This window comes from Heptranchias perlo, chromosome 17 (genome assembly GCF_035084215.1).
Source record: "Heptranchias perlo isolate sHepPer1 chromosome 17, sHepPer1.hap1, whole genome shotgun sequence".
Taxonomy (NCBI): Eukaryota; Metazoa; Chordata; class Chondrichthyes; order Hexanchiformes; family Hexanchidae; genus Heptranchias; species Heptranchias perlo.
This window is the reverse complement of record NC_090341.1, coordinates 28,447,967-28,469,903: the sequence shown is the minus strand read 5'-3', so window position 1 is coordinate 28,469,903 and position 21,937 is coordinate 28,447,967. Positions and strand designations below refer to the sequence as shown.

At 42.6% G+C, this 21,937-nt stretch overlaps 1 protein-coding gene across 2 annotated transcripts in view; it reads left to right on the top strand.

Annotated features, from left to right (window-relative positions):
* The first annotated feature begins 1,008 nt into the window (after nucleotides 1-1,008).
* Nucleotides 1,009-21,937, top strand: part of cfap20dc (CFAP20 domain containing) — a 365,860-nt gene continuing 344,931 nt past the window's right edge. The window contains exons 1-3 of one of the 2 annotated variants that reach the window (XM_067998824.1): nucleotides 1,009-1,206; nucleotides 1,578-1,664; nucleotides 21,127-21,220. In XM_067998824.1, coding sequence (XP_067854925.1) covers nucleotides 1,186-1,206; nucleotides 1,578-1,664; nucleotides 21,127-21,220 — 202 coding nt within the window. In that variant the 5' untranslated portion in view covers nucleotides 1,009-1,185. The remainder of the gene's footprint in view (nucleotides 1,207-1,577; nucleotides 1,665-21,126; nucleotides 21,221-21,937) is intronic. The other variant, XM_067998825.1, reaches the window with a different exon arrangement.

Here is a 21,937-nt window from a genome sequence, read left to right as displayed (position 1 = left end):
ATGTTTTCTGCAATTTTTGTAGTTTTCCTTTGGGTAATGTACATTACCTTTCAAACACCAGGACAGGAGAGCCCAGGGAGTGTGTCGATACTTGCAGAGGGTCATTCTTAAAGAAAACCACTACTCCAGCTTAACAGTCCTTGGGTGCTTTACAATTACAGCCAGCAAGGGAGCTACAGAACAGTCATAGCAGTCGCCCCCCAAACCTCACAAAATAGTCCTGCTTGTGCATTACAAATTTTAAAACTGCATTTTCTTGTGCACAGGATTTGCGGTGGTGAAAGAAAGGAAAGAACGTGCATGTATATAGCACCTTTCACATCCTCAGAATGTCTCAAAAGTGCTTCACAGCAAAAGAATTACTGAAGTGTAGTCACTTTTGTTATGCAGACAAATGTAGCAAACTTGCTCACAGCAAAGCCCCCCACCAACAGAAAATGAGATAAATTACCATTTAACCTGCATTTTAGTGATGTTGGTTGAGGGGAGAATGTCAGCCAGAACACTGACCGTCCCTGTTTTTCTGCAAATAATGACCTGGGATCGTCCACATCTACCGTCACAGGCAGACTGGGTCTCGGTCTAATATCTCATCTAAAAGATTGCACTTCTGACAACGCAGCACACCCTCACTTTTGCACTGACGTGTCAGGCATGATTACCTGCCGAAATCCTGGAAAGGAGTTTGAAGGCACGACTTTCTGACTCGCGGGCCACAGTGCTACCAAGTGAGTTAAGCTAACACTGATAGGTGTTAATTCTTGAAAATGGTGTTTAAAATAAAATAAAGATGCTGGGTGCATTGCTCCACGTCGAGCTCAATCCTGAACACAGCACGACAGCATACTTTGGCAAAAAGAGCCCATTTGCTTCGGTGCGGCAGTTGGGCGCATGCGCACATCCGTTAAACCGTCAAAGTTCGAGCTCCAGCGTCCGCGTCGCCATGACAACGAAGAAGGTTCTGTTGGAGCACTCCGAGCGACCCGCGTTATTCCGCGCTCTGATTGGACAAAGGGCAACAGGTGCAAAATGGTGGCTGAAGCTGCAAGTTATTCCCCAGCCGGAGGCCGGTTCACTCGAGTCTTGTAAACTCGCTGAGGGGAACACGCTGGCGATCCGTGAAAGCAGATTGTTTCTGTGCAATCCCATCATTAAACTGACACATCTTTCTATCCGTCGTGCAATATGTTCAAGAACGAGTATCAGGTAATGTTTCACCTTTGGGAAGTACAAGAATAAACAACGTGTTTGATGAATACAAAATAAAACGAACCTGAATCATGATCAAACTTTCAACATATATAATGGTATATTATTGGTAAATGATACTAGCGTGATATAGAGCTAACCTATTTTGACCTTTTATATTTTGTATAATGTAATTTTGTATTATATAACTTTTTGTTTACTGTTTATGGCATTGCAGTTATTGTTGAATGTGTTCATGAACAGTCAATGGCTGCATTGTCGATTTCCTGCACTATGTCCTGTAATCTCGTGCTTGTTAACGCCTATTTTAACTTAACGTTTGCTTTATTAAATTGCAATACAAATATACGACTCTTTCTAAAATAAAGGGAGGACCATTTGTAGAAATCTTCAGCTCACAAGGCAAAGATCCAGTTGCAAAATGGAAGCTTTGCGGCAGTCCTGCAGTCCAGAAAGTAAGTTACTGGCTATAGTTACAGCTAGAATTGTTTGTTTTTGATATAAAGAAAAGATGAAACGGCTTTTGAAAAACATATTTTAAACCTATTGTATTCACTATCTATGAGTACCTTACATTTATTTACAATACCAACCTATTTAAATCGACCTGCTGGTCGCTTGCCATTTAATTCCCCATCCGACTTCCACTTTGACCTCTGTGCTCGGCCTCTTACACTGTTCCAGTGAAGCTCGAGGGACAGCACCTCATCTTTCATTTAGGCACTTCACAACCTTCTGGACTCAACATTGATTTCAATAACTTCAGATCATAATTACTGCTCCAATTTTTTGTGGCCCTGCAGCTGCTGATAATGGCTTTGCCGTTGTCATTTACAGCTCCTCTAGATCCATCTTTTGTTTCCTAACTTGACCCACTGCCACCCTCCTTGCCTTGCACCATCATCCCTTTTGTCATTTAATCACTCTTGCCCTCTACCCTATCACAGTCCTTCCCTTTTGTCCCAGTAGAATGGGCATGTACTCTGTGGAGTTTAGAAGAATGAGAGGTGGTCTCATTGAAACATATAAGATTATGAGAGGGCTTGACAGGGTAGATGCTGAGAGATTGTTTCTCCTGGCTAGAGAGTCTAGAACTACGGGGCAGAGTCGCAGGATAAGGGGTCGGGCAGTCAAGACTGAGATGAGGAGGAATTTCTTCACAGAGGGTTGTGAATCTTATGAATTCTCTACCCCAGAGGGCTGTGGATGGTGAGTCATTGAATATATTCAAGACTGAGATGGATAGATTTTTGGACTCTTGGGGAATCGGGTGGGAAAGTGGAGTTGAGGTTGAAGATCATCTATGATCTGATTGGCAGAGCAGGCTCGAGGGGCTGTATGGCCCACTTCTGCTCCTATTTTGTATGTACTTATGTTCTTCCCTCCCCGCTCTCTCCACCTTTCTCCAGCTCTCTACTTGCTTAAAAACTGTTAACACTTTCATATCTTCCAGTTCTGACGAAAGATCTTCGACCTGAAATGTTAACTCTGTTTCTTTCTCCACAGATGCAGCCTGACTTGCTGAGCTTCTCCTGTATTTTCTGTTTTTATTTCAAATTTCTAAAAGTCTAGCTAACTTTGTATTGTGAAAAATTATACAATAGCAGATCTCGATCTCCAATAACAGCAGTGATTTGAAACAAAGATAAACCACTGAAAGAGCTGCCGGTGGCAAAAGGGATGTGTACAGTTTTGAGCAGTGAAAAACAAACAATAAAAATAGAAGAGATTGGTAGAGCTTGGCTGATCTGGAATTAAAAATTATAGAATCATATCGCACAGAAGGAGGCCATTCAGTCCACTCTTTGAAAGAGCTATCCAATTAGTCCCACTCCCTGCTCTTTCCTCATAGCCCTGAAGATTTTTCTTTTTCAACTATATATCCAATTCCCATTTGAAAAGTTACTATTGAATCTGCTTCCACCACCCTTTCAAGCATTGCATTCTAGGTCATAACACCTTGCTATGTTTTAAAAAAAAAATTCTCCTTTCTGATTGTTTTGCTAATTATCTTAAATCTGTGTTATCTGGTTACTGGCCCACCCTCCAGTGGAAATAGTTTCTCCTTATTTACTTTATCAAACCCCCCCAGAATTTTGAACATCTCTTTTAAATCTCCTCTTCACCTCTGGTAAATCTTCTCTGCCTCCTCTTCAAGACCACGACACCCTTCCTAAAGTGTCGTGCCCAGAATTGGATACAACACTCCAGCTGAGGCCTAACCAGTAATTTAGAAAGGTTTAGCATAACTTCTTTGCTTTTTAAGGTACTCTATACCTCTATTGATAAAACAAAGGATCCCATATGCTTTTTTAACAGCTTTATCAACTTACCCTACCACCTTCAAAGATTTATGGATGTGAACCTCCAGGTCTCTCTGTTCATGTACCCCATTTAAAATTGTGCCATTTAGTTTATATTGAAGTCCTTCATATATTTCTGGTGAAGTCCACCCTGGCTTTAAGACAAAAGGATAAACACCAAGAGTGTTGTTTCCAAAAGCTTTGACCACCAGTACTCAAGCTGATAAAATGACTTCTGGAGCCATAGGTCACTGTGACCGAGACTACAGCAGCCAAATGTGGGAAGAGAGATGATAATGAAGAGTCATGGGTGGCCAGCCAGGACACAAATGTCAAAGATTCCAGTAGAGCTGTAACCTGGACTGAAGAGCAGACACATATGACAGTCCTCAAAACATATGCACCATCACACTGTTAGCAACATCCCTACAAACTGACCCCACGTGAAGAAATCTCAAATGTGGCATTTGAATAATCATGTGTTGCCAGTGTATCCATCTGTTCTTATCATTAACTATGCAATCTACAGAGTAGTGGAACTTTTCCAATTATCCCTTTCTAACCTGTTCTACCATATCTTTCATTGTCTGTGGCTGTTCCTTTACTCATTTTTTCTTTTGATGCCCCTTTCTTATTTACCATGTATATGTGTCCAGTGATGTAGTTTGACTCACCTTCAATTCTGATTAGACAGCCTATTCCTTCTGAATATATTAAAACAGATTCTCCACAATACTCAAAATAACCACAATGTCTTTATGTTAACTAATTTTATCATCTTAATTTCTGTTTTTTGGGAATAATCCTGACCCGAACCGTATCTGAAAAAAGGCACTTGAATAGCCTTAAAAACCAGCCATTGTAACAAACCTAATGTTTGTGAAGTAGCTCACTTGTTCCATCTCATCTGTTCTTTAATCTGTATTTGACTGGTGCTCTGATTCTTCAGATCATCAACAACCTCGTCTTATTTTTGTTAACGTCTGATTTATACTGGCTGTGCAGCTCACTGAGATTTACCTAAGATTGTCTGCATAACTTAATTTTCTAAAACTATTATTAAATCAGCTACATAAAGCTGACCTCAACATATCAAAACTGAAATCTTGCAGATAATTTGTGTCTGATGACCCTCTCTTTACATATATATCAATAGAAGCGGCAACAGTTTGTAACCTTATCTTAGTCATATTGTGTGTTTAATAATGTCTTGAATCCTTGCTGTTGCTCTGCTCTCCTCATATTCCTTAATGTTGTTGGGAGTTGTTTCTTCACCACATTTTCATCGAGTATTGTAAATGGCTCCTGTCGAAGTGTTTTGATATTTGCCTTCTGCAGTTGTTCTACAAATATATTAAGCACATGAATCAGAACATTATATAGCTGAATGACAGTTATAACCAATATTTGCTCCATTAACAGAATAAGCTTCCACAGCGATGATTATGGAGCAGTGTTGCTATTTAAAAAAAAACATACCCGTATCAAATACATAGTCGACTCTGCTGGAGTATTTCAATATCCTCTATCTCCCATTAGAGATGGCTGCAGTACTTAAAGAGCTTGCAAATAGTTCTACAAACAGAAATTGAGAGCATATTACAGTACTAAGTAGAGCTGAACCATTTTGCCTCAATAGAACTTCGATTTTTTTTCAAACTCAACGGTTAGATTTTTGACCCAACCATTGGGCAAAACAATCCAGTACTATGCAAAACTTTCTGTCATCTGCCTGTAGATTCCTATCAAAGCTCTGCATACTGGGATTTCTGCCTCTGAAAACACTCAGCCCATGGTTCTTAAATTGTCAACTCAGTAACATCTAAACATTTCATTGAACTTGACAAGAAACTTAATCTTGTCAGATTCTTGCAGTAATCACGGTGGAAACTACTTGTGTGAGTGCATGTGTATCCATGAATCAATTTCCCAGTAACTTGGAACTTTGTTGTATTCTCAATGGACTAGTGGCTTCGTACCATCAAATGCCACAGTTTAAAAATTGGTGTTGCATTTTAGAGGAGTACATGCTTATTTGTCAATATCAAGGGCATGTTCAGAGTCAAGTTTTATAATCACAAAAGAGAGCGACAAATAGAAAAATCATTGACACATGCTGATTTTAAAGAATGACATACATCACAATTTTTTTTCCACATCACATTTTTAAAGCGAAATTAGTGTTTTTAAAGGTGTCATAATCTCTGATGTGTTGGCTATGTTATTTTAATGCATGGATTTATAAGATTAGTCAGGTTCATTGTATACAAAGCTCTGTTCTCTATAAACGTAACTGTCCTCATGCCAGGTACTCACTTCTTTGCCTAAAGAAGAACAAAGAAGACAGATGAGCAAAATGTAAACCAGGACAGTCAATCCTATTTGTACGTACAAAAATTTTTCTGATGGAGGGCGGTAGGGCAAGTTGCCATTGTTTACCAATAGGTTTGAAGTTATTTGCAAATACCTTTCTCTCGGATGACTCTGGACTTTTTAAACAGAAAGACACACTTGCATTTATATAGTGCCTTTCATGACCTCGGGACGTTCCAAACCGCTTTACAGCCAATTAAGTACTTTTGAAGTGTAGTCACTGTTGTAATGTAGGAATTGCAGCAGACAATTTGCACACAAACAGTGATGAAATAAATGACCAGATCATCAGTTTTAGGTGTTGGTTGAGAGATGAATGTTGGCCAGGACGCTGGGGATCTTTTCACGTCCACCTGAGAGGGCAGGTTTAACGTTTCATCCAAAAGACAGCATCTCTTGACAGTGCAGCGCTCCCTCAGCACTATACTTAAATGTCAGCCTAGATTATGTACTTTTTTTTTTAAAAGCATGTCCTGTCTATATTTTACTTATATTGATAAGTAATTTGGCTTGGAATCCGGAATCAGTCGTTCAAATTTCCAGTAAGCCACACTGTTTACAATCTAAGCAATCCACTTACTGTGTCTACTTCTGGTTGTTGTAGTGCTCTTGGGATGGCATGCACAATGCAGTGATATGATTGGACTCTGCACATTCTCAGCTGCTGTCTGCATCAGTATGACAGTGAAGTACTACTGACAAACGTCATTGCCATGAGCAAGATCTATTACAAGTAGTAATAGATCTTCCCCTTCAATGAAAAAAGTTGCTTGTTTCTCCTCAGGTAGAGACATTGCAATGAATGTGTAACAAATCATAGAATGATACAGCACAGAAAGAGACCATTCGGTCCATCGTGCCTGTGCCGGCACGTTTTTTAAAATTCGTTCATGGGATGTGGGTGTTGCTGGCAGGGCCAGCATTTATTGCCCATCCCTAATTGCCCTTGAGAAGGTGGTGGTGAGCCGCCTCCTTGAACCGCTGCAGTCAGTGTGGTGAAGGTTCTCCCACAGTGCCGTTAGGAAGGGAGTTCCAGGATTTTGACCCAGCGACGATGAAGGAACGGCGATATGTTTCCAAGTCGGGATGGTGTGTGACTTGGAGGGGAACGTACAGGTGGTGGTGTTCCCATGTGCTTGCTGCCCTTGTCCTTCTAGGTGGTAGAAGTCACGGGTTTGGGAGGTGCTGTCGAAGAAGCCTTGGCGAGTTGCTGCAGTGCATCCTGTGGATGGTACACACTGCAGCCACAGTGCGCCGGTGGTGAAGGGAGTGAATGTTTAGGGTGATGGATGGGGTGCCAATCAAGCGGGCTGCTTTGTCCTGGATGGTGTCAAGCTTCTTGAGTGTTGTTGGAGCTGCACTCATCCAGGCAAGTGGAGAGTATTCCATCACACTCCTGACTTGTGCTTTGTAGATGGTGCAAAGGCTTTGGGGAGTCAGGAGGTCAGTCACTCGCTGCAGAATTCCCAGCCTCTGACCAGCTCTTGTAGCTACAGTATTTATGTGGCTGGTCCACTTAAGTTTCTGGTCAATGGTGACCCCCCAGGATGTTGATGGTGGGAGATTCGGCGATGGTAATGCCATTGAATGTCAAGGGGAGGTGGTCATTGCCTGGCACTTATCTGGTGCGAATGTTACTTGCCACTTATGAGCCCAAGCCTGGATGTTGTCCAGGTCTTGAAGCAGTCCGAGCCCTCATGCAGCATTATCTGAGGGGTTGCGAATGGAACTGAAGACTGTGCAATCATAAGCGAACATCTCCATTTCTGACCTTATGATGGAGGGAAGGTCATTGATGAAGCAGCTGAAGATGGTTGTGCCCAAGAGACTGCCCGGAGGAACTCCTGCAGCAATGTCCTGGGGCTGAGATGATTGGCCACCAACAACCACTACCATCTCCCTTTGAGCTAGGTATGACTCCAGCCACTGGAGAGTTTTCCCCCTGATTCCCATTGACTGACTTCAATTTTACTAGAGCTCCTTGGTGCCACACTTGGTCAAATGCTGCCTTGATGTCAAGGGCAGTCACTCTCACCTCACCTCTGGAATTCAGCTCTTTTGTCCATGTTTGGACCAAGGCTGTTATGAGATCTGGAGCCGAGTGGTCCTGGCGGAACCCAAACTGAGCATCGGTGAGCAGGTTATTGGTGAGTAAGTGCCGCTTGATAGCACTGTCGACGACACCTTCCATCACTTTGCTGATGATTGAGAGTAGACTGATGGGGAGGTAATTGGCCGGATTGGATTTGTCCTGCTTTTTGTGGACAGTACATACCTGGGCAATTTTCCACATTGTTGGGTAGATGCCAGTGTTGTAGCTGTACTGGAACAGTTTGTCTAGAGGCGTGGCTAGTTCTGGAGTACAAGTCTTCAGCACTACAGCCGGGATGTTGTCGGGGCCCAAAGCCTTTGCTGTATCCAGTGCACTCAGCTGTTTCATGATATCATGTGGAGTGAATGGAATTGGCTGAAGACTGGCTTCTGTGATGGTGGGGATATCGGGCGGAGGCAGATATGGATCATCTACTCGGCACTTCTGGCTAAAGATGGTTGCACACGCTTCAGCCTTGTCTTTTGTACTCACGTGCTGGACTCCGCCATCATTGAGGATGGGGATGTTTACAGAGCCTCCTCCTCCCGTTAGTTGTTTAATTGTCCACCACCATTCACGACTGGATGTGGCAGGATGACAGAGCTTTGATCTGATCCGTTGGTTGTGGAATCGCTTAGCTCTGTCTATAGCATGTTGTTTCCGCTGTTCAGCGTGCATGTAGTCTTGAGTTGCAGCTTCACCAGGTTGGCATCTCGTTTTTAGGTACGCCTGGTGCTGCTTTTGGCATGCTCTTCTACACTCCTCATTGAAACAGGGCTGATCCCCTGGTTTGTTGGTAACGGTAGAGTGAGGAATATGCCGGGCCATGAGGTTACAGATTGTGCTGGAATACAAATCTGCTGCTGATGGCCCACAGTGCCTCATGGATGCCCAGTTTTGAGCTGCTAGATCTGTCCTGAATCTATCCCATTTAGCATGGTGGTAATGCCACACAACACGTTGGATGGTGTCCTCAGTGCGAAGACGGGACGGTCTCCACAAGGACTGTGCGGTGGTCACTCCTACCAATATTGTGATGGACAGATGCATCTGCGATTGGTAGATTGGTGAGGACGAGGTCAAGTATGTTTTGTCCCTCGTGTTGTTTCGCTCACCACCTGCCGCAGGCACAGTCTGACAGCTGTGTCTTTCAGGACTCTGCTAACTCGGTCAGTAGTGGTGCTACCGAGCCACTTTTGGTGATGGACATTGAAGTTCCCCCACCCAGAGTACATTCTGCGCCCTTGCTACTCTCAGTGCTTCCTCCAAATGGTGCTCAACGTGGAGGAGGACTGATTCATCAGCTGAGGGAGGGCGGTCGGTGGTAATCAGCAGGAGGTTTCCTTGCCCATGTTTGACCTGATGCCATGAGATTTCATGGGGTCCGGAGTCAATGTTGAGGACTCCCAGGGCCACTCCCTCCTGACTGTATATCACTGTACCGCCACCTCTGGTGGGTCTGTCCTGCTGGTGGGACAGGACATACCCAGGGACGGTGATGGACGAGTCTGGGACGTTAGTTGAAAGGTATGATTCTGTGAGTATGGCTATGTCAGGCTGTTGCTTGACTAGTCTGTGGGACAGCTCTCCCAATTTTGGCACAAGTCCTCAGCTGTTCGTGAGGAGGACTTTGCAGGGTTGACTGGGCTTGGTTTGCCTTTGTTGTGTCCGGTGCCTAGTGGTCTGTCCGGTTTTATTCTTATTACGACTTTTCGTCGTGAGATTTTACAACTGAGTGACTTGCTAGGCCATTTCAGAGGGTGATTAAAAATCAACCACATTGCTGTGGGTTTGGAGTCACATATAGGCCAGAAAGGGTAAGGACGGCAGGTTTCCTTCCCTAAAGGGCATTAGTGAACCAGATGGGTTTTTACGACAATCTGGTCGTTTCATGGCCACCATTACTGATGCTAGTTTTTTTTATTCCAGAATTTTATTTAATTAATTGAATTTAAATTCGCCAGCTGACATGGCAGGATTTGAATTCATGACTCTGGATTATTAGTCCAGGCCTCTGGATTATTGGTCCAGTAACATAATCACTATGCTACCGTACAGTCGGGACAGGTAGCAGAATGGATAGCAAGCTGGCTACAAAACCGAAAGCAGAGAGTAGTGGTTAAGGGAATGCTACTCAGACTGGCAAAAGGTGGGAAGTGTTGTTCCACAAAGATTCGTGCTGCGATCACTGTTGTTCACAATTTACATTAACGATTTGGACACGGGAATCGGAAGTACAATTTCAAAATTTGCGGACGACACCAATTTGGGGGTTGTAATTAATATAAAGGAAGAATGTGTCAAAATGCAAGAAGACATTTGGTCCGGATGGGATGCATCCTCGGTTGCTGAGCGAAATAAAGGTGGAAATTGCAGAGGTACTGGCCATAATCTTCCAAACGACTGTAGATACAGGGGTGGTGCCAGAGGACTGGAGAACTGCAAATGTTACACCCTTGTTCAAAAAAGGGTGTGAGGATAAACCCAGCAACTATAAGCCAATCAGTTTAACCTCGGTGGTGGGGGATCTTTTCGAAACGATAATCCGCGACAGAATTAACAGTCACTTGGACGAGTGTGGATTGATTAGGGAAAGCCAGCACAGATTTGTTGAAGGCAAATTGTGTTTAACTAACTTGATTGAATTTTTTGATGAAATAACAGAGAGGATAGATGAGGGCAATGGAGTTGATGTGGTGTATACAGACTTTCAAAAGGTATTTGATAAAGCGCCGCGTGGTCGGCTTATCATCAATTCGACCTTAAACTTCCAGGTTCCGACTCTGTGTTATGCATTAACAATTCTTCAATCTGGTTGGTAAAAGAGATACAGATAAGCTTGCCCTGTTCACACAGGTCCCAGATGCCCTGTAGAGGGTGCTACACCGTTTCAATCTCCCATGTACAGCAACTTGCCATACAAAAGCTCATGGAAATTAAGTGGGCAAGGGCAGGTCTAACGAGCGGCAGGTGCCGTTTGTTTGCTGACCACTGTAAATTCTGGCCCAATATCTATACCAGAATACCTGCATACATCATCTTCATGTCAGAAGACCTAGAAGTAGGACCACTAAGACCTCATTCAACAAATACAGCTGGCTCCATCAATGAATGTATCAAACAAAATTCAGACCTAGGTTGAAGAGTATTTTTATCAGTATTCTAGACAGCCATTTTAGATTACAGTAGAATTCAATATAGAATACAGGCTGACTTTGGATAAATTAGATTTAAAAACAATAATCCGGGACAAAATTAATAGTCACTTGGACAAGTGTGGATTAATAAAAGAAAGCCAGCACGGATTTGTTAAAGGCAAATTGTATTTAACTAACCTGATAGAGTTTTTTGATGAGGTAACAGAGAGGGTAGATGAGGGCAACCCCTTTGACGTGGTGTATATGGACTTCAAAAAGGCATTTGATGAAGCGCCGCACGGTCGACTTATTGTCAAGATTGCGGCCCATGGAATAATGGAGCAGCAGCAACATGGATACAGAATTGCTTAAGTGATAGGAAACAGAGAGTAGTGGTGAATGGTTGTTTTTTGGACAGGTGGGAGGTGGACAGTGGTGTTCCCCAGTGGTCAGTGCTGGGACCACTGCTTTACCTGATATATATTAATGAGTTGGACTTGGGTGTATAAGCCACTATTTCAGAATTTGCAGATGACACAAAACTTGGAAGTGTTGCAAACAGTGAGGAGGATAGTGATAGACTTCAAGAGGATATAGACAGGCTGGTGGCATGGGCGGACACATGGCAGATGAAATTTAACATAGAAAAATGTGAAGTGATACATTTCGGCAGGAGGAACGAGGAAAGGCAATATAAACTCGAGGGCACAACTCCAAAAGGGGTACAGGAACAGTGAGATCTGGGGGTATATGAGCACAAATCGTTGAAGGTGGCAGGGCAGGTTGAGAAAGCGGTTTGCAAAAGCATACAGGATCCTGGGCTTTATAAATAGAGGCAAAAGTATGGAAGCCATGATGATCCTTTATAAAACACTGACTTGGCCGCAATTGGAGTCGTGTCCAGTTCTGGGCACCACACTTCAGGAAAAATGTGAAGGCCTTAGAGAGGGTGCAGAAGAGATTTACTAGAATGATTCCAGGGATGAGGGACTTCAGTTACGTGGATAGACTGGAGAAGCTGAGGTTGTACTCCTTGGAACAGAAACGGTTGCGAGGAGATTTAATCGAGGTGTTCAAAGTCATGAAGGGTCTGGACAGAATAGATAGAGAAAAGCTGTTCCCATTGGTGGAAGGGTCAAGGACCAGAGGACATAGATTTAAGGTGATTGGCAAAAGAACCAAAGGTGACATGAGGAAAAACTTTTTTACACAGCGAGTGGTTAGGATCTGGAATGCACTGCCAGGGTTGGGGGTGGTGTTTGCAGATTCAATCATGGCCTTCAAAAGGGAACTGGAGAAGTACTTGAAAGGAAAAAATTTGCAGGGCTACGGAGATAGGGCGGGTGAGTGGGACTAGCTGGATTGCTCTTGCGTAGAGCTGGCACGGACTCAATGGGCCAAATGGTCTCCTTCCGTGCTGTAGCCTTTCTATGATTCTATGACATTAATAAACTTGCAGAATGGGTGTGTAATTGGCAAATGAATTTCAATATAAATAAGTGTGAGGTGTTGCGTTTTGGTCGAAAGAATAATGAGGCCCGATATTGCTTGGATAATAGTCTAAAAGGGGTAGAGGAGCAAAGGGATCTCTGGATACAGACACACAAATCACTAAAAGTAACGACGCAGGTTGATAAGGCCACAAAAAAGGCAAACTGAGTGCTTGGGTTCATTTCAAGAGGGATGGAATTGAAAAGCAGAGAAATTATGTTAAACTTGTGTAGAACCTTGGTTAGACCACACTTGGAGTATTGTGCACAGTTCTGGTCTTTATATTATAAAAAGGAAATGGAGACATTGGAGAAGGTGCGAAAAAGATTCACAAGGATGATACCAGAACTGACCATACCTATTTATCAAGAAAGGCTGAACAGGCTGGGGCTCTTTTCTCTAGAAAAGAGAAGGCTAAGGAATGACATGATAGAGGTCTTTAAGATAATGAAAGGTTTTGATAGGGTCGACCTGGAGAAAATGTTTCTACTTGTGAGGGAATCCAAAACTAGAGGTCATAAATATAAGATAGTCACTAATAAATTCAATAGGGAATTCAGGAGAAACTTCTTTACTCAGCGTGGTACGCGCTACCTCAAGGAGTATTTGACACAATGCATTTAAGGGGAAGCTGGATAAACACACGAGGGAGAAAGAAAAAGAAGGGTATGCTGATTGGGTTAGATGAAGTAGGGTGGGAGGAGGTTTGTGTGGAGCATAAATGCTGGCATGGACCAGTTGGGTCGAATGGCCTGTTTCTGTGATGTAAACTTGATGTACTCTATGCCGCTGTTTATAAAGCCAAGGATCCTGTATACTTTTTTTTAACATCCTTCTTAACTTGTCCCGGCACCTTCAAAGATTTATTTTCGTACACCCCCAGGTCTCTCTGTTCCTACACTCCTTTTAAAATTGTACCATTTAGTTTAGATTGCCTCTCCTCATTCTTCCTACCAAAATGCATCACTTCACACTTCTGAGTTAAATTACATCTGCCATGTGTCTGTCCATTTCACCAGTCTGTCTACGTCCTCCTGAAGTCTGTTACTATCCTCCTCACTGTTTACTACATTTCCAAGTTCCGTGTCATCTGCAACCTTTGAAATTGTGCCCTGTGTACCCAAGTCCATACATATCAAAAAGATATATTTGTCCGACCCTTGGGAGACACCGCGGTATACTTCCTTCCAGTCTGAAAAGCAATCGTTCACTACTATTCTCTTCTTTCTGTCTCTTAGCCAATTTTGTATCCACACTGCCACTGTCCCTTTAACCCCATGGACTTCAATTTTGCTAACAAGTCTATTGTGCAGTACTTCATCAAATGCCTTTTGAAAATCCATGTACACATCAACTGCACTACCTCAGCAACCCTCTCCACTACTTCCAAGGGCTTTTTTTGTCTTTAATTATGATTTTTGATAGGGTAGATCCAAATTAAAAATGGCCTGCTGTGTTTCCGGAACTCAGTGTGAGGATTCCTATGATCCGTGGCAAAGTTGGATTGTTTTTGGCCAATATGTGTGGAGTTGCAAAAATTATGAATGCTGGCTTAGATTTTCAACAGCCAATCAGGTTTGCAATTACATTTATCAGCATTTTCAATGGGGGCATTTACCCTAAATGTGGTATTAATACAGGTCTACTTCCTAAAACACAGCCGATTGTTTGTTTGCTTAGATTCCTTTGCATTGCTATTCTATGTAAATTGTTCTCAGTGTTAGTTATTGCAAAATGTAAATTCCTGTATTATTAGGTATTCAGGTAGTTTAACTGAGATGTTGTAAATACCACTGAGAAAACACATTTCTTGGACCATTAACTCATTGTTTACTGTAATGGATGCCTGCTTGAATACTATTCAAGGATAACCATTAAAGAGAATGCTTCCACATCCCTTAGAATTCATGGAAGGAATCTTACAGCACCAGGTTATAGTCCAACAGTTTTATTTAAAAATCACAAGCTTTTGGAGGCTTTCTCCTTCGTCAGGTGAGTGTGTGATTCCATGGAAGGTACCGCATATATAGTCAGAGAACAATGCCTGGTGATTACAGATAATCTTTCCAACTGCCCATTGTCAAGGCAATCAAAGGAGTCGAATAGTGTTCAGACACCACACACAGGACCACCGAATACACAAACGGTCAGAACCCAAAGCCAGAGAGAGAGAGAAACATCCGAAAGGAAGAGAAAGAGAGAGAATGATCAGTTGTATTAAAAACAGATAACTTTTTTCGCTGGTGGGGTTACGTGTAGCGTGACATGAACCCAAGATCCCAGTTGAGGCCGTCCTCATGGGTGCGGAACTTGGCTATCAATTTCTGCTCGACGATTTTGCGTTGTCATGTGTCTCAAAGGCCGCCTTGGAGAACGCTTACCTGAAGATCGGTGGCTGAATGTCTTGACTGCTGAAGTGTTCCCCGACTTGGAGGGAACCCTCCTGTCTGGCGATTGTTGCGCGGTGTCCGTTCATCTATTGTCGCAGTGTCTGCATGGTCTCGCCGATGTACCATGCTCCGGGGCATCCTTTCCTGCAACGTATGAGGTAGACAACGTTGGCCGAGTCACAGGAGTATGAACCATGTACCTGGTGGGTGGTGTCCTTTCGTGTGATGGTGGTATCCGTGTTGATGATCTGGCATGTCTTGCAGAGGTTGCCGTGGCAGGGTTGTGTGGTGTCGTGGACGCTGTTCTCCTGAAAGCTGGGTAATTTGCTGCGAACTATGGTCTGTTTGAGGTTAGGTGGCTGTTTGAAGGCGAGTAGTGGAGGCGTGGGGATGGCCTTAGCGAGGTGTTCGTCGTCATCGATGACATGTTGAAGGCTGCGGAGAACATGGCGTAGTTTCTCCGCTCCGGGGAAGTACTGGACGACGAAGGGTACTCTGTTAGTTGCGTCCCATGTTTTTCTTCTGAGGAGGTCTATGCGATTTTTCACTGTGGCCCGTCGGAACTGTCGATCGACGAGTCGAGCGTCATATCCCGTTCTTACAAGGGCGTTTTTCAATGTCTGTAGGTTCCTCCTCATCTGAGCAGATCCTGTGTACTCGCAGGGCCTGTCCATAGGGGATGGCCTCTTTGACGTGGTTAGGGTGGAAGCTGGAAAAGTGGATCATCGTGAGGTTGTCCGTGGGCTTGCGGTAGAGTGAGGTGCTGAGGTGTCCGTCTTTGATGGAGATTTGTGTGTCCAAGAAAGAAACCGATTCTGAGGAGTAGTCCATGGTGAGTTTGATGGTGGGATGGAACTTGTTGATGTTATCGTGTAGTCTCTTCAGTGATTCTTCGCCGTGGGTCCACAGGAAGAAAATGTCGTCCATGTATCTGGTGTATAGCGTTGGTTGGAGGTCCTGTGCAGTGAAGAAGTCGTGTTCGAACTTGTGCACGAAAATGTTGGTGCATTGGGGTGCGAATTTGGTCCCCATGGCTGTTCCGTGTGTTTGGGGAAAGAACTGGTTATCGAAGGTGAAGACATTGTGATCCAGGATGAAGCGGATGAGTTGTAGGATGGCGTCTGGAGATTGGTTGTTGGTGTTGAGTACTGAGGCTGTTGCAGCGATGCCGTCATCGTGGGGGATACTGGTGTACACTTCAGCAGTCAAGGACATTCAGCCACCGATCTGCGGGTAAGCGTTCTCCAAGGCGGCCTTCGAGACGCACGACAACGCAAAATCGTCGAGGAGAAATTGATAGCCAAGTTCCGCACCCATGAGGACGGCCTCAACTGGGATCTTGTGTTCATGTCACGCTACACGTAACCCCACCAGCGAAAAAAGTTATCTGTTTTTAATACAACTGACCATTCTCTCTCTCTTCCTTTCGGATCTCTCTCTCTCTCTCTCTCTCTCTCTCTCTCTCTCTCTCTGTCTCTCCCTGCCTTTGGGTTCTGACCGTTTGTGTATTCGGTGGTCCTGTGTGTGGTGTCTGAACACTATTCGACTCCTTTGATTGCCTTGACAACGGGCAGTTGGAAAGATTACCTGTAATCACTAGGCATTGTTCTCTGACTATATATGCGGTACCTTCCATGGAATCACACACTCACCTGACGAAGGAGAAAGCCTCCGAAAGCTTGTGATTTTCAAATAAAACTGTTGGACTATAACCTGGTGTTGTAAGATTCCTTACATTTGTCCACCCCAGTCCATCACCGGCATCTCCACATCATGCCTTATAATTCAGGAATCTTTGCAGGGTCTATTTGATCAATCTTTTTTGTGCAAGGGGAACAATTGTCACTCACAATGTTTCCGAGCACGCATCGAGAAAAGCTGCAAGATTTATTGCTGCCGCCTTTATTTTTACATAGAATGTACAGCATAGAAACAGGCCATTTGGCCCAACAGGTCCATGCTGGTGTTTATGCTCCACACGAGCCTCCTCCCTCCCTACTTCATCTAACCCCATCGGTGAATCCAGTTTTCATCAGTGTGAATTTGATTTGGCTATTTATATAATATAAATGATTTGCATCATTGAAAGAAAGTTCAAATTGATGTACCTTACTTTCTTTGAAACAATTTTGGATGGACTATATAGAATGCTGCGGTTGGTCAATCCATAAATCTTACACGGTATGTGACCTAAAGGGGACTGAACAAATCCTTAACTCCTGATCAAAGAACCATCTGGAAATTTACTGTCCACATCTAGGGTTTGTTAGATGCTTAAAGTTTAGTTTGTTAGTTAGTTTGCATTAACTGGTCCAAATGACATTTCAAATAACAGCTCAGTGCACCCTTTTTAGGACACCAGGTACACCACTGAGTTAGTTTCTTCTTGCTAAATCATCAAAGAAGAAGTCACACTACAAAATCACGAGGTAACGTTTCTTTAAAACGCTTATGATAACCCAATTAGCAACATATTAATACCAAACATTAAAAGAACACAAGCAGATGTAATTCACTGATAGAATTGATACGATTGTATTGTTACGTTTATCATTGTAACTCAGTATCAGCTGGGCATCAATTATAACAAAAAAAAAGTTGCATTCAAAATTTTCCAAGAATGATATAAAGTCGGCAAAGATAGTTTACGGTCAGGCTCCCCTTTTAGCTGACAGGTTAACAGCTTTGAAAAGCAAATTGTTACAAGTTTAGGTTCTGCCTTGGATATTGTCTCAGGTACAATGTACTCATTACTCTCGAAAGTGGTGTGAGCATCTTAAGTTTAGGAGTGTGCCTATGCTAGCCAATATCTAACGATACCATAGCATAACCCAGGGGTGTAACAATAGGGCCTCCTTGCGATCTGAACTGAATATCGTGTCTTTCACATGTGCCCCACATATGCTTTTCCAGTCTTTTCAAAGGCAGACTGAGAAACCCTCGGTGAAACAAGACTAGGTACCAATTGTTAAACTGTCTATTTCAGAGACAGTGAGTGAATATACAGAGTAACAGTGTCACTTGTTTTGAATTACTTAAATCAATCTCACTTCGCTCCTTGGAGAAAAATAAGAAACCATGTGCCCTGTCCCTTTCCTGGGCTGACTTATTTGTTTTTGGCATGACTTTGTCTCAAAACAACTTCTAATTTTTATGCTTGATTCCCATGTGTTATGCTGCTCAGCACTGCTGGGCATATGAAAGAGGTGATTAATCAGCTGCTTTGCCACGCCTCTCATCCTTTCTTGTTTAGTGAAATTCATTTAGTACTATTAATTTAGTCCCATTCATTTAGTTTCCTACTTGCTCTCTGAGCCAAATGCTGCTCAGTACTAAACGACACTATTTACATTGCCGGTTAATGCATTCTGCTTAATGGCAGTTGGAGACTAAATCAATATACTGAATTAATTTGACTAAATGAGAGAAGACAGAAAGCAGTTCATTAATCAGCTGTTCAACGTTCCCGGCAGGCTGGAGCAGCCTGCAGGACATTGCAGAAGTCCAGTGCTGAACTGGTAACTACAATCAAAGGAAAACCTGCACATAAGTCTCAAATTGGTTTTGGCAACCAATATTTGAGCCTCATAGGTTGGATTATCTGCCCGCTGATTATGAATTAGTGATAAATCCAGCCCTACATGCTGAGGACCACCACTACAATGGATTTTGCAGTGTAATTGCAATCTGTTTTGAATTCCCCATTCCATCCAATGGTAGTCCCTTGTATTTTTCCTAGTATGCTTGTACTACAGTAAATTATAATTAATGTTGTTTCAGAATTGTGAAATGATTTAACAGTTTTTCAAGTGTGGAGATATTTACAACACACAGGAACTATAAAGACTGTCTTAATGATTTTTTTAAACCCACAAAATGGTCTAAGTTTGTCAAAGGATATTATAAGACATCGCCTTACCTTAGCTGTATGCTCTAAAGTTGCATAGGCCCAGGGATTGCTGCTACCCTTATCTGAAGGTGAGACCAAAATTTAAATTAAATTATGCCCTCTTGAGATACTTTTCATCGTATAGAATCATAGAACGGTTACAGCACAGAAGGAGGCCATTTAGCCCATCGAGCCTGTGCGGCTCTTTGTAACAGCAATCCAGTTAGTCCCATTCCCCCCCTCTTTCCCCATAGCCCTGCAAATTTTTTCCCTTCAAGTCTTCATCCAATTCCTTTTTGAAAGACATGATTGAATCTGCTTCCACCACCCTTTCTGGCAATGCATTCCAGATCATAACTACTTGCTGTATAAAAATGTTTTTCCTCATGTTGCCTTTGGTTCTTTTGCCAAACACCTTTAAAGGTGTGTCCTCTGGTTCTCAACCCTTCCGGTAATGGGAACAGATTCTCTTTATTTACTTTACCTAAACCCTTCATGATTTTGAACACTTCTATCAAACCTCCTTTTGGCCTTCTCTGCTTTAAGGAGAACAACTCCAGTTTCCCCAGTCTGTCCTCATCCCTGGGACCATTCTAGTAAACCTTTTCTGCACCCTCTCTAAGGCCTTCACATCCTTCCTAAAGTGCAGTGCCCAGAATTGGACACAATACTCCAGCTGTGGCTGAAAAAGTGTTTTATAAAGGTTCAACATAACTGCCTTGCTTTTGTACTCTGTCTCTATTTATGAAGCCCAGGATCGCGTATGCTTTTTTGACCACTTTCTCAACCTGTCCTGCCACCTTCAAAGATTTGTGCATGTATGCCCTCAGGACTCTCTGTTCCTGCACCCCCTTTAGAATTGTACCGTTTAGTTTATATTGCCTCTCCTTGTTCTTCCTGCCAAAATGTATCACTTTGCACTTCTCTGCATTAAATTTTATTTGCCATGTGTCCGCCCATTCCACCGGCCTGTCAATGTCCTCTTGAAGTCTATTACTATCCTCCTCACTGTTTATTACCCTTCCAAGTTTTGTGTCATCTGCAAATTTTGAAATTGTAGCCTGTACACCCAAGTTCAAGTCATTAATATATATCAAAAAAAGCACTGGTCCTAGTACCGACCTCTGGGGAACACCACTGAATACCTCCCTCCAGTCCGAAAAACAACTATTCACCACTACTTTCTGTTTCCTGTCACTTAGCCAATTGCGTATCCATGCTGCCACTGCCCCTTTTATTCCATGGGTATCAATTTTGCTGACAAGCCTATTATGTGGCACTTTATCCAAGGCCTTTTGAAAGTCCATATACACGTCAACCGTATTGCCTTCATCAGCCCTCTCTGTTACTTCATCAAAAAACTCGTTCAAGTTAGTTGAACATGATTTGCCTTTAACAAATCCATGCTGGCTTTCCTTTATTAATCCACACTTGTCCAAGTGACTATTAATTTTGTCCCGGATTATCGTTTTTAAATCTAATTTATCCAAAGTCAGCCTGTATTCTATGTTGAACTCCAGTGTAATTTAAAATGGCTGTCTAGAATACTGATAAAAGTACTCTTTGAACTGGGTCTGAATTTTGTTTGATGCATCAATTGATGGAGCCAGCTGTATTTGTTGAATGAGGTCTTAGTGATCCGACTTCTAGGTCTTCAGACATGAAGGTAGATGTATGCAGGTATTCTGGTATAGGTATTGGGTCAGAATTTACTGTAGTTGGCAAACGAACAGCACCCGCTGTTTTTTAGACTTGCCCTTGCCCGTTTAATTTCCATGAGCTTTTGTATGGCAAGTTGCTGTACGTGGGAGATTGAAGCGGCATGGCACCCTCTACAGGGCATCTGGGACCTGTGTGAACAGGGCAAGCATATGTGTGTCTCCTTAACTAACCAGATTGAAGAATTGTAAATGCACAGAGTTGCATGTGTTTGAGAAAGCTCACTGTGGTGTAATAGCCTCTTTTGTTTTCAATTTAAGGTTGGAGGAAAGCCATAATCCATTTACCAGTGTAGGCCATATGTATTTGAGAAACAGAATTATTTCAAAGTTATCATGTTATAGGTTTTTACAGGTGGCAGCAGCATATTGAGCATAGCTTTTGCTAATAATTTCTTAACTTTGGCATTGCCTTTTCCTGTTGTGCTCCAGAAATTTGTTTTTTCAGTAGAAGTTCAATGAGCATATTCAGAATGCTTTAACTTTTCTATTTTTTGTAGCTCAAGTGCCATTTGTTGTTTCAGGTTTTCGATAAAGAAGTGAAGAGCTACGTTTATATACTGGAAGGTAGCAGTCAGAGAAACAGGATGCAATTGCCTAAGGACAGCAAGCAGACACGTAAGTAATGGAGCAGCTTGTTTAAAGTGACTGTTATTGCTTGCACATGACAAAAATATAATAACAATCAAGGTATAAGTTTGAAACTAATGGGCAAAGCCATAGATTTGTATACTTTATCCCTGACCATATGTTATGATGTACAATATATGCAAGGTGCTTTACTTTTTGTTCAAGAGAAGTTACCTGCAGTGCATCAGGATGAGAAGGCTACATAGGAGGAATGACATTGGTAATGAAAAACAAAGTGTTTATGGCCTAGTTAGCGAAGGAGAACTATTGGCATTTGATATGTGAGAAATTATACAAGCGTGTACCCGTTTGTATACGAACATGCTGATGCAGAGACAGCATTTTTAAAAAGGAGGGAACTACAGTGCAACATCTATATTTTATAAAAAGTTATAAATTATTAATTGGCCATCCTTATTTGTCTGCATCATTTTCCCAGAATGAAGTGTCATTAATTATTTTTTACCTGCCTTCTTGACCTCTTTGGTCAGGAATTCTACTACTGAAGCTAAGTCAGCTGCTTGGGGTTACATGAGACCAAATCCCAAGACTAACCTGTCAGTTTTCTTGAGTTCCCCATGGGGAACTGCGTGGTGTTGCTAAGCACCTCCATACGCTGAAACAGCTGTGATTGGAATTCAGAATAATTGGACAAATTGAACCTGCGTTTGTGCTGGGATGAGATTCATATTCAATCTCCTCAAC